Source organism: Ascidia mentula, chromosome 7 (genome assembly GCF_947561715.1).
Source record: "Ascidia mentula chromosome 7, kaAscMent1.1, whole genome shotgun sequence".
Classification (NCBI taxonomy): Eukaryota; Metazoa; Chordata; class Ascidiacea; order Phlebobranchia; family Ascidiidae; genus Ascidia; species Ascidia mentula.
In genome coordinates this window covers 7,964,616-7,985,622 of record NC_138572.1, presented here as the reverse complement: position 1 = coordinate 7,985,622, position 21,007 = coordinate 7,964,616, and the positions used below count along the sequence as shown (strand labels likewise).

The window sequence follows — 21,007 nt, the reverse complement described above, 5'->3', positions numbered from 1 at the left end:
TGTCTCTCGGCGATAAAAACATAGCGTATGTTACTTTGGCGCTCCGCTGTTAACAACGCTTTGCTGTGTATACATGCTGGTGAAAATCCACGACGTAACTTTGTCTCCGTTAATTTTAATTATTCTTGGCATGCTCATAACCAATCGAGCTGATGATCAGCAAAAAGAAAAGTCATTTCCAGTCATTGGGGATTTGAATTGTGTGTCTGCTTGCTAACAAAAGTGAACGTTTTGTTTTGGTAAACATTTGACATTGTACATGATTTGGTTAACTTTTCTTCGGACTGGTGGATTTTGTTCTGCAACTGGATTTGATTATGCTGCGTCATGTATTTTCAGGCGGTCGTGCCTTATATTTTCTGTAAATGTGATACAATGCGGATATTGATCAGTTTCAATTGTAATCATGGAAAAGTTGCCTGATAATAAATATATCTATGATGGCTGATCCAGGAAAAAGTGGCTGATCCAGCTAGGCTGCAGTGCCTGGGCTGCAAAGCCTGAAAACCTCATGATCGCGATACGTTAGCTGTGATCGCCAAGCAAGGACCTGCGCAGTGGGGCGATCCTGCCTATCATGCCATTGCATGAAATATTACTGCGTTATCTGATACGGTGGTAGAGATCCCCTACGTATATGTGAAGGATGCCTGGCAAGTTGTGCGCTTGCGCACCAGTGTATCTTGGCCACAATATACACCGTGAAACCACTTTGCTCCTGTAGCTCAGTTGGTAGAGCGTTGGGCCTGGTTAGCCCAGGGTCGTGAGTTCAAACCTCACCGGGAGCTTGATTTTTCAAATCTTGCTCCGACTTGAAAAAGTGGTTGATCCAGAGGCTGCATTGCCTGGGGTGCAAAGCCTGAAAACCTCATGATCGCGATACGTTAGCTGTGATCGCCAAGCAAGGACCTGCGCAGTTGGGCGATCCTGCCTATCGTGCCATTGCATGAAATATTACTGCGTATATCTATGATGTTATAACATTTATTAAAATAATTTCTCCCAACAAACTAGCAAACACCACCAGCTAATAACTTTTACTCTCAGTGCAATGTCACGTGATCTTTGTACTGCAATGCATTTGCGTTTCGAAATCTATGTAAAACATGTTTTGTTCGATTTAATATCATCGCTGTGGCAAGACACTATAAACTTCACTAAAACTTACAAATATATTCGCCGACTTGGGATTTTCTTCCACGTGTCTAATAGTGAACGGTTCATTCGGATTTAACCTACAGAGTGGCAGATAGACATTCCAGTAATTATCCAATAGGCCTTTGGCCATGCTTAAGACTTATTGTGTCTGTGTCATCAGGGCCTTTGCCAGTATTGGCAACCACTAATGACTGCATTTGGTAACTACGCAGAATTTTGTACCGATCCACACATGTTAATATTTGTCATGTTTTTTTTTAATATGTCCATTGTCTCTCTCTCTGGTAGTGTTATGTATTGTATCTTACTGAGCAGGTCCTTACTTGGCGATCACAGCTTGTTACTATCAATCATTAACCAAGTGAAAAACAAACTGCCGCGGTGTTCATCAGCATGTTTGCAGTGGACAAGGCAGTTCTGCTGTAAGTTTGAAAACAGTTTAACTTGGCCTAAGTCATGAAAAGCCATTATGGAGGTGGGGTAACAGGATACATAGAGGTCAACAACTTTGGAATCCATCCACTTGGAAACAAACGTAAGATTGTTTGCCTAACTATATTGCAACTATAATGTCACATAATAGCATACTTTGCCTTTAGGTAGATTTGACCCTTTGCCTTGGCTTAAGATGACTGAACTGTGTTGGGCTAATTTGAGCAACCAAATCTTCTGCAAAGTCCACAATCAAACCTTCTTGACAGCAAATAAAACATTTTTTGTTGTACGCCAGGATTTCGAGTTTACTGAAGAAGCCTATAAATACATAAACCAAATAGTAAAACCTGGGGAATGTCAAAGATCTGTTCGCTTTGTTCATACCACTGCCCAAGTTGGCAACACGTCTTCTGTGTATCTATGCGATGTTGTTGACCCGATCAATGGCACAAAGTACATGAGAATGACTATGAAGATGGTATTGGTGAATAGGGCTACTCGAAAACCAATTGATTTCTCAAAAGAAATTAGAGATTTGGTTAACGCCCATCCAACTCTAAACTACTATTTTCCTAAAGAACCGGAAAGGGTGGTACCAGCAGGCGTGCAGTTATTCAACTGGAAACGAAAAGTCGGCACCTTCGATGTTAGCCGCAACAACCACACAAACTATTGCGTGTACACAGTTATGGCCCTTGAATGTATTGGAGAAGGCATCCAGAAGATGCGGCAGTTTCGGTTGCCTGGAAATTATGACGACTGCATGATCAAACATTGCTCTCTGGTGATTGCAAGCGAGTCGGTATTGGGACAAGAGATTACCATCCAAATGTGGCAAAGTGCAGATGAGACCTTTCATTTCGTAATATCGGCTTCTGGAAAGCAAGTTTCGTTTATTTCAATGTCTCTTATACGTTGTTGACGCAGTGAATGTTGACCGAATGTGAATCCAACTGCTGTGGTGTACATAATCATGTTTGCAAGACCAGGTAGACGTAAGTTGAAAAGGTAGGACTAAACTACATCGTTACCTCAAACGCAATGAAAATTTATCATGATCATACAGTCACAGAATCCATGCAGATCAGCAAGCTTGAAAACATAGAAATATTAGCATTTATGCTTAATGATAGCTTGGGAATACAATCCCATATTTTTGATAAAAAACATGAAGATAGTTTAGTTTCAATCATGCGCGACAAATGGAATATTTCATTTTATCATGTCTGCTTCCGGCAAAAACATAGCATTTGCTTCCACGATATTTTTGATAAAAAACATGAAGATAGTTTAATTAATCAGAATTGCTCTTCTGGCACTTAGTTTCCAAAAATCCGCCGGCGCAAAGTGGGAGTGTGGACCCGGCCTTAGAGCACAAAACAGCGCTGATCAAAAATACTTGACTTTATTTGTTTTTCTTGTGTATGTATTTGAAATAAAGTACACACATTTTCATTGTGGTTTTTGCTTGCAAATTTGAAACTTTCAGATTTTGCAAATCCTTTTATTTTTTTGTGGTTGGTTAAGTTTTCATGAATCGGGGAATTTCCCTTTTTGTAACTGGATTTGTTTATGCTGCGTCATGTATTTTTGTTATGGTAGATTATTTTTTATCGTAGTTTTAAAACTTTGTAGCTATAGTTAGAATGTGTAACATTCAGAGTGTGAATTGACAATGCCTGAATTTATTTTTGAGGTTAATTTACCCAATCACAGCATGCCATTCATTCCAATCATAATCATGATCTCAAATAATTATTACTTGCATGTTGCATCTTGCATGATGCATATAACGACAGTTTATAGTCATTTGGCTAAAAACTCTGCAAAACTGCTTTTTTTACAACACACTACACATCACTTGTTATAGACTTTATTTTTTTGCAAAACTGTGTTGATAATTCATTTTCATTTTTATTTAAAATTAATATTTTTTTTACTGAATTGATAAAAACAGAAACAAATATGTAAAGAACCTTGACCATTAACTGGTCTTATCTGGACAAAAATAATTATGACAAGATATGAACCTTACAAGGATGGTGTATTTAGAAAGTGATTAACACATTTATACAGTATATCATTTGTATAGTTCCTTTTGTTAAAGCTTAGAGTTATGGCTGCATGAGTAATGTTTATTCCTAATAGTGTTGAGTTCAAAGTTATGTTTTTAAAAATACTTTATTATTTTATGTGGTGACTAAAACATGGATACAGAGAAAATCTTTATGACTATCAATCATTAACCTATCTAAAACCAAACAAATATTGTGTTCATAACCATGTTTGCCACCAGATGCCCCTGTTAGTTTAAAAACAGTTTAACTAGAGCTCGAAAGCCATGAAAAGCTATTACGGAGGTGGGGTAACAGGATACATAGAGGTCAACAACCTTGGAATTCATCAACTTGGAAACAAACGTAAGATTGCTTGCTTAAATATGCAGCAAATAAGGTCAAATATTGGTTTACTTTGCCTTTTAGGTAGAAATGACCCCTTACCTTGGCTCAAGTTGACTGAGTTGTGTCGAGCTTATTCTACCAATCGAATCTACCACAAAATCCACAAACAAAACTTCTTATCAGCTAACAGAACAGTTTTTGTTGTGTGCCAGGATTTCGAGTTTACTGAAGAAGCCTGTAAATATGTAAACCAGATAGTAAAACCTGGGGATTTTCAAAGACCTCTTCGATTCATTCACACTACTGCCCAAGTTGGGAACACGTCTTCTGTATATCTATGCGATGTTGTTGACCCGATCAATGGCACAAAGTACATGAGAATGACCCTGAAAATGGTGTTGGTGAACATGGCTTCTCGAAAGCCAATTGCTTTTTCGGAAGAAGTAAGAGCCTTTGTCAACGCCCATCCAACTCCAAGCTACTATTTTCCTGGAGAACCGTCAAGGGTCGTACCTAAAGATGTGCTGGTATTCAAATGGAAGAGAACTGTTGACTTGTATTTTGTTGATCGGAACAACCACGCAAACAATAGTTCTTACACAATCATGGCCTTTGAATGCATTGGAGAAGCCATCCAGAAAATGCAGCAATTTCGGTTGCCTGGAAATTTTGACGACTGCATGATCAAACACTGCTCTCTGGTGATTGCAAGCGAGTCGATATTGGGACAAGTGATTACCATCCAAATGTGGCAAAGTGCAGATCAGACATTCCATTTTGTAATGTCGGTTTTGGAAAAGCAAGTTTCATTTATTTCAATGTCTCTTCGTTGTTAGGGTTGTAGCCTAGAGGGCAAACCAGCCATACATAGTTATGATGTTATACATGTATGTACTCTGAAAGTTGCTTGCTTGCCCATACTCTAAACTAAACGAACATTTAAAAGGAAGTCACGATGCTATGCCTTCCATGCAATGCGACCGTTTTGGCATATTCCATCAGACAAATGTTCGAAAAAAAAAATCTTGTCATTACCCAGGAAACGTCGTTTTGTGTTTTTTCTGCAATATAGGGTGAACAATGACAGTTTTCTTGTTTCTATATCAAGTTGATAAATGTGTGGAAATCATGAATTCCTTAAAGCATGCGATTATGCTTTTATGTTTTTGCGTACAAAACTCAATTTATGCAACGTTGTGTAGAAATAAATCGTACGCTAGGTGTATCCATTTTCAACAAGTAGGCCTAGCTAGGTACCTAAAAACTTTCCGATTAACGCAGCAAAACATTAATTGTTGACGAATTCGAAATTCGAAAAACAGACAACGTTCGTGTTCCTTTCTGTGTTCTTAGGAAATGAATCAGGTCACATCAGTGATTAGGCGTAGGCCTATGTTGATAAACGTGCGCTATACGCTCACTTCTGTGTTTTGGCCAATTTTTCTAAGAGCATCGCCATTTAGTATGTTTTAGTTGGCTGCCACGAGTCGTTCAAAAGAATTAAATCACATATTAAGAAATATTTATTAGTTCCGCACAAGAGAGCAGAAATACCTTTCAAATGTATCCTTAGGTGCTGTAGTTTTTTTGTTGCAAAGAGTAGTTGAGTTGCCAAATAATGATAGTGATTAATGGCCAGCAAACGGCCCCATAATCTCTGCATGCTTTAGGCCTATTCGTTCTTCTTTGTGTCGAAGCCATAAATGCCTGACTTTCCAGTCAGATTTCCAGACAATCTTGACTAAGTAGTGGTTAAACGTAGGTAAAAGGACTGTGGTAGAGGCTGGTGTTGGATGAACAGAAAAATTCCAATCAAAGTAATTTTTTAATTGGAAAGTGCGGATGTGTTCTTAGGAAATGAATCAGGTCACAGTGATTCAGCGTATGTTGATAAACGTGGGCTATACGCTCACTTCTGTGTTTTAACCAATTTTTCTAAGAGCATCGCCATTTAGTATGTTTTGGTTGAAAGTCACAAAGTCGTTCAAAATAATTATAGGGCCTAAATCACATATTAAGAAATATTGAATAGTTCCGCTCAAGAGAGCTAAAATACCTTCCAAAGATGTATCCTTAGGTACTGTAGTTTTTTCGTTGCAAAGAGTAGTTGAGTTGCCAAATAATAATAGTGATTATAATGGCCAACGGCCGCGCCATAATCTCTGCACACTTTATTCGTTCTTGTTTTAGTGAAATTTTAGAGTCTGACGACTAACGTCGATTTGTGTTCAACTTCTCCATGTAAGGATCTTCGCATTGGGGCCACTACCACAAATATGAGCAAAAAAAGCTGAGCAATTGCATTTTAAAACCATCATGACGAGTTTGCGCTGCTTGCTATTGGGGATTCCCCTTTGATTTGCAAACTTTTGTCGCGCAAAGCCCGAGCCGTATTTATTGAAGCAATTGTGGCATATGTAGTATAACATAAATGTGATTTTGCATAGTCTTTGAATATCTGATTGCCCCAGAAATGGCATTCACAAGATCTAAAGATGAAAATCATGCATATCTTCAAATTCCAAACATGGGATTGCAAGGACTCAATGGAACAGGTTTTATACAATCACAATTCTAAATTTATTAGGCATAATTTCAAGGCATAGCTTAACACCAGTGACAATAGTGTGTGTTTAAGAGCAGAGTTTTTTTTTTAATAGTATAATAGAAAAATGTTGTGTCTTTATGAAGGGTCATTGTTTGCTTGGATAAAAGGTGTGGAGATGTGCCGCCTCAACGCACTTGGGATTGCCTTCCACAATTCATGCAACGAACCACCAGTCACTGACAATAGAACTATTTTTATTCTCCGTAAGGAGTATGACTTTACCCCAGCTACCATCTCTTACTTGCAGGCAGCAAACAGCAGCAGAAATGTCTTTCTTCCTGTTCGATTTGTTTCTGCTTTCGGCCCAGTAAAAAACACATCAGCTGTGATGAAAGTTGAAACTTATGACATCACCACCAATACTCTTTTAATGACCAACACCACAATGCTTGTGTCAGTTGATCCTCATACAAGAAAGTCCATTCCGTTTCCAAATAAGCTCAAAGCTTTCATTAACAAGAACAGTATTCCATCACATGCATGGATGGAACCCCCACAGCATAGCATTCCTATAAGTGCAAATGTGTTTTCATGGCAAAGAAAACCGACTTGTCTTGAGACTGATCTCAATGGTCATCTCAATCACTCCGCGTTTCTGTTGTTTCCATTAGAATGTCTGGGGGAGGCTTTAGCCCAGGGATTTCCTTTAAAAAATCTGTCAACAGACATAAAGAAAAATATGCTACAAAAATGCACATTAGTTTTGTTGGGTGAAGTAAGAATAACTGATGTTTTGATAGCGAAAATGTGGCAAAAACAGTCTAAGCAATGTTGTTTTATTTTGTATGTGGGTGACAAAAAAGTTGCATGTCTCACTATGCTGTTTTTTGTTTCAGATCAGAATAAAAAAAATATAAAATAGTTTTTACATAACATTCATCAGCGGCATTAGCAACATTAGCTGCATTAGCTGCATTAGCTACATTAGCGGCATTAGCGGCATTAGCGGCATTAGCGACTTTAGCGACATTGTGCATTTTAGAAACACCGGTTTATAGTCATTTTGCTAAAAACTCTGCAAAACTGCTTTTTTTCTACTACACATCACTTGTTATATGGACTTTATTTTTTTTGCAAAACTGTGTTGATAATTCATTTATACATTTTTTTCAAAATTAATATTTTTTTACAGAATTGATACAAAACCCCCAAAAAACATGTAAAGAACCTTGACCATTAAGTGGTCTTACCTGTACAAAAATAATTATGACAAGATATGAACCTTACAAGGATGGTGTATTTAGAAAGTGATTAACACATATAAACAGTATATCATTTGTATAGTTCCTTTTGTTAAAGCTTAGATGTATGGCTACATGAGAAATATATCTTCTTAAATTGTGTTGGGTTCAAAATTATGTTTTTAAAAATGCTTTATTATTTTATGTGGTGACTAAAACATGGATACAGAGAAAATGTTTATGACTATCAATCATTAACCTATCTAAAATCAAACAATTTGAATAAGAAACTGAAGATGCCCATGGGGTGAAATATATATTCCTGATTTATAAGCCAGGCTGATCCTGTATAAAAAGCTACTGCTTTTTTTAGTAAAATCAAACAAATATTGTTTTCATAACCATGTTTACCACCAGATGCCCATGTTAGTTTAAAAACAGTTTAACTAGAGCTTGCCATGAAAAGCTATTACGGAGGTGGGGTAACAGGATACATAGAGGTCAACAACCTTGGAATTCATCGACTTGGAAACAAACGTAAGATTACTTGCTTAAATATGCAGCAAATAAGGTCAAATATTGGTTTACTTTGCCTTTTAGGTAGAAATGACCCCTTACCTTGGCTCAAGTTGACTGAGTTGTGTCGAGCTGATTCTACTAATCGAATCTTCCACAAAATTCACAAACAAAACTTCTTATCAGCTAACAGAACAGTTTTTGTTGTGCGCCAGGATTTTGAGTTTACTGAAGAAGCCTGTAAATATGTAAACCAGATAGTAAAACCTGGGGAATTTCAAAGACCTCTTCGATTCATTCACACTACTGCCCAAGTTGGGAACACGTCTTCTGTGTATCTATGCGATGTTGTTGACCCGATCAATGGCACAAAGTACATGAGAATGACCCTGAAAATGGTGTTGGTGAACATGGCTTCTCGAAAGCCAATTGCTTTTTCGGAAGAAGTAAGAGCCTTCGTCAATGCCCATCCAACTCCAAGCTACTATTTTCCTGGAGAACCGTCAAGGGTCGTACCTAAAGATGTGCTGGTATTCAAAAGGAAGAGAACTGTTGACTTGTATTTTGTTGATCGGAACAACCACGCAAACAATAGTTCTTACACAATCATGGCCTTTGAATGCATTGGAGAAGCCATCCAGAAAATGCAGCAATTTCGGTTGCCTGGAAATTTTGACGACTGCATGATCAAACACTGCTCTCTGGTGATTGCAAGCGAGTCGATATTGGGACAAGTGATTACCATCCAAATGTGGCAAAGTGCAGATCAGACATTCCATTTCGTAATGTCGGTTTTGGAAAAGCAAGTTTCATTTATTTCAATGTCTCTCCGTTGTTAGGGTTGTAGTCCGGAAGGCAAACCAGTCATACATAGTTATGATGTTATACATGTATATACTCTGAAAGTTGCTTGCCTGCCCATACCCTAAACTAAAGGAACATTTAAAAGGAAGTCACGATGCTACGCCTTCCATGCAATGCGACCGTTTTGGCATATTCCATCAGACAAATGTTCGATAAAAATAAGAGTAATCTTTGTCATTACCCAGGAAACGTCGTTTTGTGTTTTTTCTGCAATATAGGGTGAACAATGACAGTTTTCTTGTTTCTATATCAAGTTGATAAATGTGTGGAAATCATGAACCCCTAAATGCATGCGATTATATTTTTGCGTTCAAAAACTTAATTTATGCAACGTTGTGTGGAAATAAATCGTACGCTCGGTGTATCAATTTTAAACAAGTAGGTACATAAAAATTTTCCGATTAACGCAGCAAAACATGAATTGTTGACGAATTCGACATCAGACAACGTTCGTGTTCCTTTCTGTGTTCTTAGGAAGTGAATCAGGTCACAGTGATTCAGCGTATGTTGATAAACGTGGGCTATACGCTCACTTCTGTGTTTTGGCCAATTTTTCTCAGAGCATCGCCATTTACTATGTTTTAGTTGACAGCCACAAGTCGTTCAAAAGAATTATAGGGCCTAAATCACATATTAACAAATATTAATTAGTTCCGCTCAAGAGAGCAGAAATACCTTCCAAAGATGTATCCTTAGGTACTGTAGTTTTTTCGTTGTAAAGAGTAGTTGAGTTGCCGCATAATGATAGTGATTGATGGCCAATAACGGCTGCGCCATAATCTCTGCATGCTTTAGGCCTATTCGTTCTTCTTTGTGTCGAAGCCATAAATGCCTGACTTTCCAGTCAGATTTCCAGACAGTCTTGACTAGGTAGTGGTTAAACATAAGTAAAAGGATTGTGGAAGAGGCTGGCGTTGGATGAACAGAAAAATTCCAATCAAAAGTAGTTGGAAAGTGCGGAGAGAATGTGTTCACTTACTCGATGCTCTCCTATTTTTAATTTTCTGCCAAATTTTGAGACGAACCAATTTCTTTTCTCACAATATCTTCCTTTTAACCCGAATGTATTGTGTCTTATTATCGTGTTGTTCAGATGATATTTTTGCATTGGAAACGTTTTTGTGGGAGACCACATTACTTTTTTCTATTTAAGGCCCGTTTTAGTGAAATTTTGGAGCCTGACGACAAACGTCGATTTGTTTTCAACTTCGCCATGTAAGGATCTTCGCATTGGGGCCACTACCACAAATACGTGCACAAAAAGCTGAGCAATTGCATTTTAAAACCATCATGACGAGTTTGCGCTGCTAGCCATTGGGGATTCCCCTTTGATTTGCAAACTTTTGTCGCGCAAAGCCGAGCCGCATTTATTGAAGCAATTGTGTTATATATAGTATAATATAAATGTGATTTTGCATAGTCTTTGAATATCTGATTGCCCCAGAAATGGCATTCACAAGATCTAAAGATGAAAATCATGCATATCTTCAAATTCCAAACATGGGATTGCAAGGACTCGATGGAACAGGTTTTGTACAGTTATAATTCTAAATTTATTAGGCATAATTTCAAGGCATGGCTTAACACCAGTGACAATAGTGTGTGTTTAAGAGCAGAGTTTTTTTTGTAATAGTATAATAGAAAAATGTTGTGTCTTTATGAAGGGTCATTGTTCGCTTGGATAAAAGGTATGGAGATGTGCCGCTTCAACGCACTTGGGATTGCCTTCCACAATTCATGCAACGAACCACCAGTCACTGACAATAGAACTATTTTTATTCTCCGTAAGGAGTATGACTTTACCCCAGCTACCATCTCTTACTTACATGCAGCAAACAGCAGCAGAAATGTCTATCTTCCTGTTCGTTTTGTTTCCGCTTTCGGCCCAGTAAAAAACACATCAGCTGTGATGAAAGTTGAAACTTATGACATCACCACCAATACTCTTTTAATGACCAACACCACAATGCTTGTGTCAGTTGATCCTCACACAAGAAAGTCCATTCCGTTTCCAAATAAGCTCAAAGCTTTCATTAACAAGAACAGTATTCCATCACATGCATGGATGGAATCCCCACAGCAGAGCATTCCTATAAGTGCAAATGTGTTTTCATGGCAAAGAAAACCGACTTGTCTTGAGACTGATCTTAATGGTCATCTCAATCACTCCGCGTTTCTGTTGTTTCCATTAGAATGTCTGGGGGAGGCTTTAGCCCAGGGATTTCCTTTAAAAAATCTGTCAACAGACATAAAGAAAAATATGCTACAAAAATGCACATTAGTTTTGTTGGGTGAAGTAAGAATAACTGATGTTTTGATAGCGAAAATGTGGCAAAAACAGTCTAGGCAATGTTGTTTTATTTTGTATGTGGGTGACAAAAAAGTTGCATGTCTCACTATGCTGTTTTTTGTTTCAGATCAGAATAAAAAAAATATAAAATAGTTTTTACATAACATTCATCAGCGGCATTAGCAACATTAGCTGCATTAGCTGCATTAGCTACATTAGCGGCATTAGCGACATTGTGCTATTTAGAAACACCGGTTTATAGTCATTTTGCTAAAAACTCTGCAAAACTGCTTTTTTTCTACTACACATCACTTGTTATATGGACTTTATTTTTTTTGCAAAACTGTGTTGATAATTCATTTATACATTTTTTTCAAAATTAATATTTTTTTACAGAATTGATACAAAACCCCCAAAAAACATGTAAAGAACCTTGACCATTAAGTGGTCTTACCTGTACAAAAATAATTATGACAAGATATGAACCTTACAAGGATGGTGTATTTAGAAAGTGATTAACACATATAAACAGTATATCATTTGTATAGTTCCTTTTGTTAAAGCTTAGATGTATGGCTACATGAGAAATGTGTCTTCTTAAATTGTGTTGAGTTCAAAATTATGTTTTTTAAAAATGCTTTATAATATTAAGTGGTGACTGAAACATGAATACAGAGGAAATCTTTATGACTATCAATTATTAACCAATCTAAAATCAAACAACTGTTGTGTTCATAACCATGTTTACCACCAGATCCCATGTTAGTTTAAAAACAGTTTAACTAGAGCTCGAAAGCCATGAAAAGCTATTACGGAGGTGGGGTAACAGGATACATACAGGTCAACAACCTTGGAATTCATCGACTTGGAAACAAACGTAAGATTGCTTGCTTAAATATGCAGCAAATAAGGTCAAATATTGGTTTACTTTGCCTTTTAGGTAGAAATGACCCCTTACCTTGGCTCAAGTTGACTGAGTTGTGTCGAGCTGATTCTACCAATCGAATCTACCACAAAATCCACAAACAAAACTTCTTATCAGCTAACAGAACAGTTTTTGTTGTGCGCCAGGATTTTGAGTTTACTGAAGATGCCTGTAAATATGTAAACCAGATAGTAAAACCTGGGGAATTTCAAAGACCTCTTCGCTTCATTCACACTACTGCCCAAGTTGGGAACACGTCTTCTGTGTATCTATGCGATGTTGTTGACCCGATCAATGGCACAAAGTACATGAGAATGACCCTGAAAATGGTGTTGGTGAACATGGCTTCTCGAAAGCCAATTGCTTTTTCGGAAGAAGTAAGAGCCTTTGTCAATGCCCATCCAACTCTAAGCTACTATTTTCCTGGAGAACCGTCAAGGGTCGTACCTAAAGATGTGCTGGTATTCAAATGGAAGAGAACTGTTGACTTGTATTTTGTTGATCGGAACAACCACGCAAACAATAGTTCTTACACAATCATGGCCTTTGAATGCATTGGAGAAGCCATCCAGAAAATGCAGCAATTTCGGTTGCCTGGAAATTTTGACGACTGCATGATCAAACACTGCTCTCTGGTGATTGCAAGCGAGTCGATATTGGGACAAGTGATTACCATCCAAATGTGGCAAAGTGCAGATCAGACATTCCATTTTGTAATGTCGGTTTTGGAAAAGCAAGTTTCATTTCTTTCAATGTCTCTTCGTTGTTAGGGTTGTAGTCCGGAGGGCAAACCAGTCATACATAGTTATGATGTTATACATGTATATACTCTGAAAGTTGCTTGCCTGCCCATACCCTAAACTAAACGAACATTTAAAAGTCACGATGCTACGCCTTCCATGCAATGCGACCGTTTTGGCATATTCCATCAGAAAAAATGTTCGAAAAAATTTGAGTAATCTTGTCATTACCCAGGAAACGTCGTTTTGCGTTTTTTCTGCAATATAGGGTGAACAATGACAGTTTTCTTGTTTCCATAGCAAGTTGATAAATGTGTGGAAATCATGAACCCCTAAATGCATGCGATTATGTTTTTGCGTTCAAAAACTCAATTTATGCAACGTTGTGTGGAAATAAATCGTACGCTCGGTGTATCAATTTTAAACAAGTAGGTACATAAAAATTTTCCGATTAACGCAGCAAAACATGAATTGTTGACGAATTCGACATCAGACAACGTTCGTGTTCCTTTCTGTGTTCTTAGGAAGTGAATCAGGTCACAGTGATTCAGCGTATGTTGATAAACGTGGGCTATACGCTCACTTCTGTGTTTTGGCCAATTTTTCTCAGAGCATCGCCATTTAGTATGTTTTAGTTGACTGCCACAAAAGTCGTTCAAAAGAATTATAGGGCCTAAATCACATATTAACAAATATTAATTAGTTCCGCTCAAGAGAGCAGAAATACCTTCCAAAGATGTATCCTTAGGTACTGTAGTTTTTTCGTTGTAAAGAGTAGTTGAGTTGCCAAATAATGATAGTGATTGATGGCCAATAACGGCTGCGCCATAATCTCTGCATGCTTTAGGCCTATTCGTTCTTCTTTGTGTCGAAGCCATAAATGCCTGACTTTCCAGTCAGATTTCCAGACAGTCTTGACTAGGTAGTGGTTAAACATAAGTAAAAGGATTGTGGAAGAGGCTGGCGTTGGATGAACAGAAAAATTCCAATCAAAAGTAGTTGGAAAGTGAGGAGAGAATGTGTTCACTTACTCGATGCTCTCCTATTTTTAATTTTCTGCCAAATTTTGAGACGAACCAATTTCTTTTCTCACAATATCTTCCTTTAAACCCGAATGTATTGTGTCTTATTATCGTGTTGTTCAGATGATATTTTTGCATTGGAAACGTTTTTGTGGGAGACCACATTACTTTTTTTCTATTTAAGGCCCGTTTTAGTGAAATTTTAGAGCCTGACGACAAACGTCGATTTGTTTTCAACTTCGCCATGTAAGGATCTTCGCATTGGGGCCACTACCACAAATACGTGCACAAAAAGCTGAGCAATTGCATTTTGAAATCATGACGAGTTTGCGCTGCTTGCCATTGGGGATTCCCCTTTGATTTGCAAACTTTTGTCGCGCAAAGCCGAGCCGCATTTATTGAAGCAATTGTGGTATATATAGTATAATATAAATGTGATTTTGCATAGTCTTTGAATATCTGATTGCCCCAGAAATGGCATTCACAAGATCTAAAGATGAAAATCATGCATATCTTCAAATTCCAAACATGGGATTGCAAGGACTCAATGGAACAGGTTTTGTACAGTTACAATTCTAAATTTATTAGGCATAATTTCAAGGCATGGCTTAACACCAGTGACAATAGTGTGTGTTTAAGAGCAGAGTTTTTTTTTTAATAGTATAATAGAAAAATGTTGTGTCTTTATGAAGGGTCATTGTTTGCTTGGATAAAAGGTATGGAGATGTGCCGCTTCAACGCACTTGGGATTGCCTTCCACAATTCATGCAACGAACCACCAGTCACTGACAATAGAACTATTTTTATTCTCCGTAAGGAGTATGACTTTACCCCAGCTACCATCTCTTACTTGCAGGCAGCAAACAGCAGCAGAAATGTCTTTCTTCCTGTTCGATTTGTTTCTGCTTTCGGCCCAGTAAAAAACACATCAGCTGTGATGAAAGTTGAAACTTATGACAATTCAATTCAATTCAATTCAATTCATTTTATTTCTCGCAAACGTCATCGAATACGCACAACAACTTGCAGCAATCATTTCGACTGGTGACGTGACGAAGGACCGGTGGAACCATTCTTGGTCATATGACCGGCCCTATGGAAGGTACGGGCGTTGCAAAAAGACAAACACATATCGGCAACTGGAAGAAAAACTTTTTATTTTTTTTTCCTTTTATATCAACTAGTTTTATATTTTTTTGTTTTTTTTGAAAAAAAAACAAAACAACAACAACAAAAGATGTGTTACGTATCTATCATTAATAAGCTTGGCAGAACACATTAGACGGTGTGAAGATATATCTAGGCACGTCTGTGGAGTGTGGACTTATGTTGAGGCACGTGATGGCGGCACGTGCTGGCGGCAGGTTTGCGATAATTATTTGATTAATTGGTGTCGTGTCTGATTGAATTATAACATTCCTGGGGGTGTTTACCTCGCCCACGTGTTGTTGTTTAGATTTTTGTCAAGCGATTCGATGAGGAATGCGTGCAGTGCTTTGTGGAATCCGACCAAACTGAACTTTTTTATGTTTTCAGGAATGTTGTTCCAAATTTCTACGCCTTTGTAATTTAAGTTTTTTTTGCCCAATTCCGTTGATGCACGTGGAAGAAAATATTTGAGGTTGGTATGACTTCTGGTTGTGTGGGCATGAACTCTAGCAACTGGTGTGAAATAATTTTTGAAAACTGGTGGCAAACGTTGATTTTTGTACTTGTGTACGAACCTTCCAATTTGTAAATTATGCATTAAGTGAATCGGCAGAATTTTGGTGTTTAAATGTAGTTGCCAGGTGTGGGTGCGAAAAGGACTATTGGTAACTAAGCGCAGTGCCCGATTCTGCATAACCACTAGAGAATGTAGCAGTGATGGACTAGCAAAACCCCATGTTAGAAGACCATATCTTAGGTGAGAGTGTACTAGTGCATGATACACAATTCGAAGTGTGTCTTGGCCTAAGTGGTGCTTGAGCTTGTACATGATAGCGATGGTTTTGGCTATTTTTTTGCAGAGCATGCTGATGTGCGGACCCCATAAAAGTTGGCTATCGAACTCAATGCCAAGATATTTAGCTGTTTCAACTTGTTCAAGTGTGACGCCATTGATTTTCAGGTGAAATGACTTATTGTTTAATTTTTTACATCTGGAGAAGAGCATGAACTTGGTTTTCTGGCAATTAACTGTTAGTTTGTTGGACTGCATCCATGTATTGACCTTGTCAATTTCAATATTGGTATATTTCTCCAAATCCTCTATGTTTTTATGTGACATGATTAGACATGTGTCATCTGCAAATAATGTTGTGTGGAATGTGGAGGCGCAAGGCAAGTCATTGATGTATATAAGGAAGAGGAGGGGTCCTAAAGGCGATCCCTGAGGTACGCCGCAAACCACATTGGAAACATTGGAGTGTGAATTGGCAATTTTTGTATATTGCTGTCGGCCTGTTAGGTAGCTCTTAAGGAAGGTTATAATTTTACCCCGAAAACCATGAAATTCTAGTTTTTGTAGTATGATGTCATGATTGACTGTGTCGAACGCTTTTTGGAGGTCAAGGAATATTGCGCATGTTTTCTGTTGGTGGTCTAACAAATTGGCTATGTGATCATAGATGTGTGCTATGGCTAAGTCGGTTGAATGTCCAGGTCTAAATCCATTTTGAAATTTGGTGAGTAGGTCAAATTTTAGTAAATAGTCCATCATCCTTTTATGTATAATTGTTTCAAATATTTTGGCAAAGATTGGTATTAATGATATTGGTCTGTAATTACTTAAGTTTTCAGAGTCCCCTCCCTTGAATAGTGGTATCACTTTAGATATTTTTAAGCATTTAGGATATGTTGCTGTTTGGATGCAGCGGTTTAGCAATTGGCAAAGGATTGGTGAAATAACTGGTGCTGCTAATTTAACTAGTTTAATGGGAATGTCATGAGGGCCTGTTGATTTATTTATGTCTAATTGTGCAATGGTGTTAAATACTTCGTTTATTTCCACAGTGTGGAAAAAGAAGGATGCTGATGGACTGTTTGTGAGGTAGTCTATTGGTTTTGTGAGAGTTGGAGGAACAAGTAGTGCCATATTTTTCCCAATGTTGGTGAAAAAATTGTTAAATTCACTTGCAATGTGCGTTGGATCTTTAACTGTGCCATTGGGTGTGGTAATTTGTGATATGGGTGTTTTCTTTGTGGCGTTATTTGTGGTTATTTTGTTAATAAGTTTCCAGGTTTGCTTTGGGTTTGCCTTGTTAACATTAAATAAGTTTTTGTAGTGATTTTGCTTGGCTGCTCTTATAACTGATTTTAGTTTATTGGAATATAATTTGAAGTTGGGTGTGAGATTTCCTTTTTGAATGAGTTTCCTATAAAGTTTGTTTTTATGTTTTATAGATTTTAGGATACCCTTGGTGATCCAAGGCTTTGCCTTGCGCCTTCTGTGTTGTAGTGTGTATGGAGCATGCTCTTCTACAGTGTTTTGAAAAATGTGGATGAAGGTTGCAAATTGATCCTGAACATCTGATTCATTCCAAATAATGCCGGCTCTGTTTTCAATCATAAGTAGGAAACTGTCTGTGTCAAATTTGAAATAATTTCTAGTAAGTGTAGGGTATTCCATGATTTGGGGTTCGGACTTGTGAATAATGGCAAAAATAGGCAAGTGGTCTGATATGTTGAATGTAATGAGACCAGGTGTAATAGCATTTGAAAAATTGTTTGTGTAGATATGGTCTATAGTGGATTGTCTCTGTGATGGGGCTGTGTGGGATGCTTTGTCTATTATAATTTTGGTGTTCAGGCTCTCTATCATCAGTTTGTATTCTTGTACATGAGGTGTTTTTCTTGAAATGTCGATGTTAAAGTCACCAAGAATGTAAAAGGTTTTGTTTTTTTTGTTTAAAGTATGGATAGTGTGTTCTAAATGTGAAGCGAAAATTGTTATGTTGTGATCTGGGTGTCGGTAGATTATTCCAATTACCATTGATTTCTGTTTGTTTTTTTGTTTCAGGTCAACTTCAATCCACAAATTTTCGCAACGAGGTATATGAATTTTATACTGGTCGCTTCTACGGTAAACCAGTGGTCTTTTAACATATATGCCCACACCACCAGCATGTGTTGGGGAGTTTTCTCCAAGGAAGTCATATCCATCTAAAGATATGTTGGTTGCTGTGTTTTTTTTAAGTTTTGTTTCGGAGATTCCAATTATATGAGGTAGTACACTGCACGCATTAGCAAAAGCTTCTAGAATAGGTAGATTATGAGGCAAACTTCTTACATTAAAATGAGTCATAACGAAATTTTGTTGGTGTGGTTGTTTGGTTGCAGCATCAAATTCTTGCATACTATAATATTAATGACCAACACTACAATGCTTGTGTCAGTTGATCCTCACACAAGAAAGTCCATTCCGTTTCCAAATAAGCTCAAAGCGTTCATTAACAAGAACAACATTCCATCACATGCATGGATGGAATCCCCACAGCAGAGCATTCCTATAAGTGCAAATGTGTTTTCATGGCAAAGAAAACCGACTTTTCTTGAGACTGATCTTAATGGTCATCTCAATCACTCCGCGTTTCTGTTGTTTCCATTGGAATGTCTGGGGGAGGCTTTAGCCCAGGGATTTCCTTTAAAAAATCTGTCAACAGACATAAAGAAAAATATGCTACAAAAATGTACATTAGTTTTGTTGGGTGAAGTAAGAATAACTGATGTTTTGATAGCGAAAATGTGGCAAAAACAGTCTGAGCAATGTTGTTTTATTTTGTATGTGGGTGAAAAAAAAGTTGCATGTCTCACTATGCTGTTTTTTGTTTCAGATCAGAATGAAAAACTATAAAGTATTTTTTAAATAACATTCATATTCAAGTTTATAAAGTTGCTATGTATTTTGTTGTGTGCTTATTTTGTTTTGACTGTGATTGATCAAACAGTTATAATTTTTCATATATGCAAATCCTTGTTTGAAGGTATAATATAGTTGTAGGGCAAGTGGTGAATGATGCCAGTCTTTTACAGAGATGGGTGCTCTGGCCATGCAAAGGTGGATCATATGGAAATGCATCACCTGGGAAACTTTGGTACTTGCAACATTGTGATGATTTGAAGTTAATGATTTACCGTTTCTCAGTTTGGCATATATGTTTGTACTTGCACAATTGTTTTTGCAGCTGCATACCACCCAAGACTCTGGCTGGCCTACAATGAAATGTGCAATAATAGATTCATCAATTCCATTTTTCTGGAAACATGTGGCGAAGACCTGGTAACTGAAAGCAGGACTGTTTTTATTTTGCGTGTAGACGTTGAATTTACGTCAGATATTTTTGGTTATTTCAATGATGTAATGACCAGCAACACAGAGAAGACTAAACTACCCATAAAATTTTACCATTCATTAACTTCTGCTAAAACCACTTCCATGATACTCACAAACCAAGTAGTTGATGTCAACAAAGGCTTATTACTCATGAAGGCCAATGTTTATGCCGTCATGGTTGATAAGAAGTACAGGAGGCCTGTGCCACTACCGTCCCAACTAAAACCCTATGTGCTACAGCATATGAGTAAAACACACAGCTTAAATGCATTAGAGTGCCAAAAAACTATTCAGGATAAATACCAGTTATTTGTTTGGCAACGCAAGGTGATTTGTTTTGATACTGATTTCAATAGCCACACAAGTAACTTGGGATATTTTTCGATGTCCTTTGAATGCCTGCATGCAGCCTCAAATGCTAACTTTCCATTAAATGTATCTGGATGCCTGAAAGGTACAATGATAAAACAAGGGGGTTATTTGATTATTGGGGAATCGCAACAAGGTGATGTTATTGATTTTCAAATGTGGCAAGACAAAGATAAAGTGTTTCACTTCATATTGTCTGTCAACCAAAAAAATATTGCATTCATTACTTTCAGATTGTTTTCATAATCCTCTAGTTTTGTTGCAACTACCGTTTTTGCACTTCCATCCAAAATACAGTTTGAAATTTACCTTTGTTTTTGCATTATTGTTTATACCATGTTGTACGTTGTGATGCAAAACTTTGTGCAATATTGTTTTTTTTGCACTATTTTGTGAACTACAATGTGTAAATTTATTCAGTACCTGTCAATGTTTCGTCTTTTAATGGGATTTTTGAGTGTTGCAATATATCATGATATCAATCTGTTTTACCCAATGATTTGATATGTATTATATTATTGGATGTATCCTCTGCACTTAAGGTTTTATGTTAGCGTTTCATATGCAATTATTTACCTTGAACTTGAAACTAGCACCACTGAATGGCATATGTACAGTCACTGTATGAAAAAAAACCTCTTTAATGCGTTACAATCCAAGCTTGTGAACTGTGTTATGTAGTATTTGAAATGTTGTTATTAAACTAGAAGTTTCGACAAGAAACATGATACCAACTTAAATATAACCAAGCACCGTCTGGTCTCATTTAACCAACTTAACTGTTGTTTCCAAGTTAAGCCACCACATTAGCTGGTAGCAATATAACGGTAAAGGTGAAAAGGGCCTTATTTTATGCAGTTAACATAATAGGCAGCAACGATATATAAATAAAAAGGGGTAGTAAAAAAAGATTATTGTTTCATCCCGCCGATGTGGATGTTGGAAACAGAAATTTAGGAGGATCGTGATAACCTCCCCCCTCCAAAAAAAAGTAGGTTGATGGAATTCTCATTTCAAAAAAGTTTGGTATTGTTGAACCAATATTTGCATGCATAAGCCCAACAAATAAAACGGGCTGCAAAAAAAACTGTATATAATTGAATACAATCACACGAACATCCGGAAACCTCACCACCCGACACAAAAATTCCATTACGGATTTCTTTCCATTCGTTGGCCCTAT

General features: G+C 37.3%; 4 protein-coding genes, 1 long non-coding RNA gene and 1 other non-coding gene across 10 annotated transcripts; all 6 read left to right on the top strand.

The window, feature by feature from the left end:
* The first annotated feature begins 714 nt into the window (after nucleotides 1-714).
* Trnat-ggu (transfer RNA threonine (anticodon GGU)) lies at nucleotides 715-788 on the top strand. Its single transcript has one exon. It is a non-coding gene; the product is annotated as a tRNA-Thr (tRNA).
* A 2,397-nt stretch (nucleotides 789-3,185) lies between these two features.
* Nucleotides 3,186-5,207, top strand: LOC145908837 (uncharacterized). The gene is made up of 2 exons (XM_082996160.1): nucleotides 3,186-4,013; nucleotides 4,077-5,207. The coding sequence occupies exons 1-2, from the start codon at nucleotides 3,935-3,937 to the stop codon at nucleotides 4,829-4,831; spliced, it is 834 nt and encodes a 277-aa protein (XP_082852286.1). The 5' UTR covers nucleotides 3,186-3,934; the 3' UTR covers nucleotides 4,832-5,207.
* A 1,167-nt stretch (nucleotides 5,208-6,374) lies between these two features.
* On the top strand, nucleotides 6,375-9,518 carry LOC145908562 (uncharacterized). 2 transcript variants are annotated; one of them, XM_082995862.1, is made up of 3 exons: nucleotides 6,375-6,550; nucleotides 6,687-8,321; nucleotides 8,385-9,518. In XM_082995862.1, the coding sequence occupies exons 2-3, from the start codon at nucleotides 8,243-8,245 to the stop codon at nucleotides 9,137-9,139; spliced, it is 834 nt and encodes a 277-aa protein (XP_082851988.1). In that variant the 5' UTR covers nucleotides 6,375-6,550; nucleotides 6,687-8,242; the 3' UTR covers nucleotides 9,140-9,518. Both variants share the same exon structure in this region; 1 of them encodes a protein (XP_082851988.1).
* A 549-nt stretch (nucleotides 9,519-10,067) lies between these two features.
* Nucleotides 10,068-12,239, top strand: LOC145908429 (uncharacterized). Its single transcript, XM_082995708.1, has 2 exons — nucleotides 10,068-10,692; nucleotides 10,829-12,239. The coding sequence occupies exons 1-2, from the start codon at nucleotides 10,611-10,613 to the stop codon at nucleotides 11,605-11,607; spliced, it is 861 nt and encodes a 286-aa protein (XP_082851834.1). The 5' UTR covers nucleotides 10,068-10,610; the 3' UTR covers nucleotides 11,608-12,239.
* On the top strand, nucleotides 11,388-13,457 carry LOC145908430 (uncharacterized). The gene is made up of 2 exons (XM_082995710.1): nucleotides 11,388-12,331; nucleotides 12,395-13,457. Exons 1-2 carry the CDS (start codon nucleotides 12,253-12,255, stop codon nucleotides 13,147-13,149), a joined length of 834 nt encoding a protein of 277 aa, XP_082851836.1. The 5' UTR covers nucleotides 11,388-12,252; the 3' UTR covers nucleotides 13,150-13,457.
* A 1,802-nt stretch (nucleotides 13,458-15,259) lies between these two features.
* LOC145909076 (uncharacterized) lies at nucleotides 15,260-18,630 on the top strand. 4 transcript variants are annotated; one of them, XR_014403059.1, is made up of 8 exons: nucleotides 15,260-15,762; nucleotides 15,925-16,047; nucleotides 16,151-16,251; nucleotides 16,417-16,807; nucleotides 17,136-17,262; nucleotides 17,526-17,789; nucleotides 17,858-18,013; nucleotides 18,142-18,630. It is a non-coding gene; the product is annotated as an uncharacterized LOC145909076 (long non-coding RNA). The 4 variants fall into 4 exon arrangements; XR_014403058.1 differs by having other exon boundaries at nucleotides 15,265-15,762; nucleotides 16,417-16,590; nucleotides 16,651-16,807; nucleotides 17,526-18,013; XR_014403060.1 differs by having other exon boundaries at nucleotides 17,136-17,229; nucleotides 17,526-18,013.
* The last annotated feature ends 2,377 nt before the right edge of the window (nucleotides 18,631-21,007 follow it).

What these genes read in the sequence shown, in the direction of transcription:
- LOC145908430 (XM_082995710.1), top strand. Translation starts at nt 12,253, where the DNA reads ATGAAAAGCTATTACGGAGGTGGGGTAACAGGATACATACAGGTCAAC. An exon ending in TCATCGACTTGGAAACAAAC is followed by an intron (nt 12,332 to 12,394) that starts GTAAGATTGCTT and finishes TTTGCCTTTTAG; the next exon opens with GTAGAAATGACCCCTTACCT.
- LOC145908837 (XM_082996160.1), top strand. Translation starts at nt 3,935, where the DNA reads ATGAAAAGCTATTACGGAGGTGGGGTAACAGGATACATAGAGGTCAAC. An exon ending in TCATCAACTTGGAAACAAAC is followed by an intron (nt 4,014 to 4,076) that starts GTAAGATTGCTT and finishes TTTGCCTTTTAG; the next exon opens with GTAGAAATGACCCCTTACCT.
- LOC145908562 (XM_082995862.1), top strand. Translation starts at nt 8,243, where the DNA reads ATGAAAAGCTATTACGGAGGTGGGGTAACAGGATACATAGAGGTCAAC. An exon ending in TCATCGACTTGGAAACAAAC is followed by an intron (nt 8,322 to 8,384) that starts GTAAGATTACTT and finishes TTTGCCTTTTAG; the next exon opens with GTAGAAATGACCCCTTACCT.
- LOC145908429 (XM_082995708.1), top strand. Translation starts at nt 10,611, where the DNA reads ATGGCATTCACAAGATCTAAAGATGAAAATCATGCATATCTTCAAATT. An exon ending in GCAAGGACTCGATGGAACAG is followed by an intron (nt 10,693 to 10,828) that starts GTTTTGTACAGT and finishes GTCTTTATGAAG; the next exon opens with GGTCATTGTTCGCTTGGATA.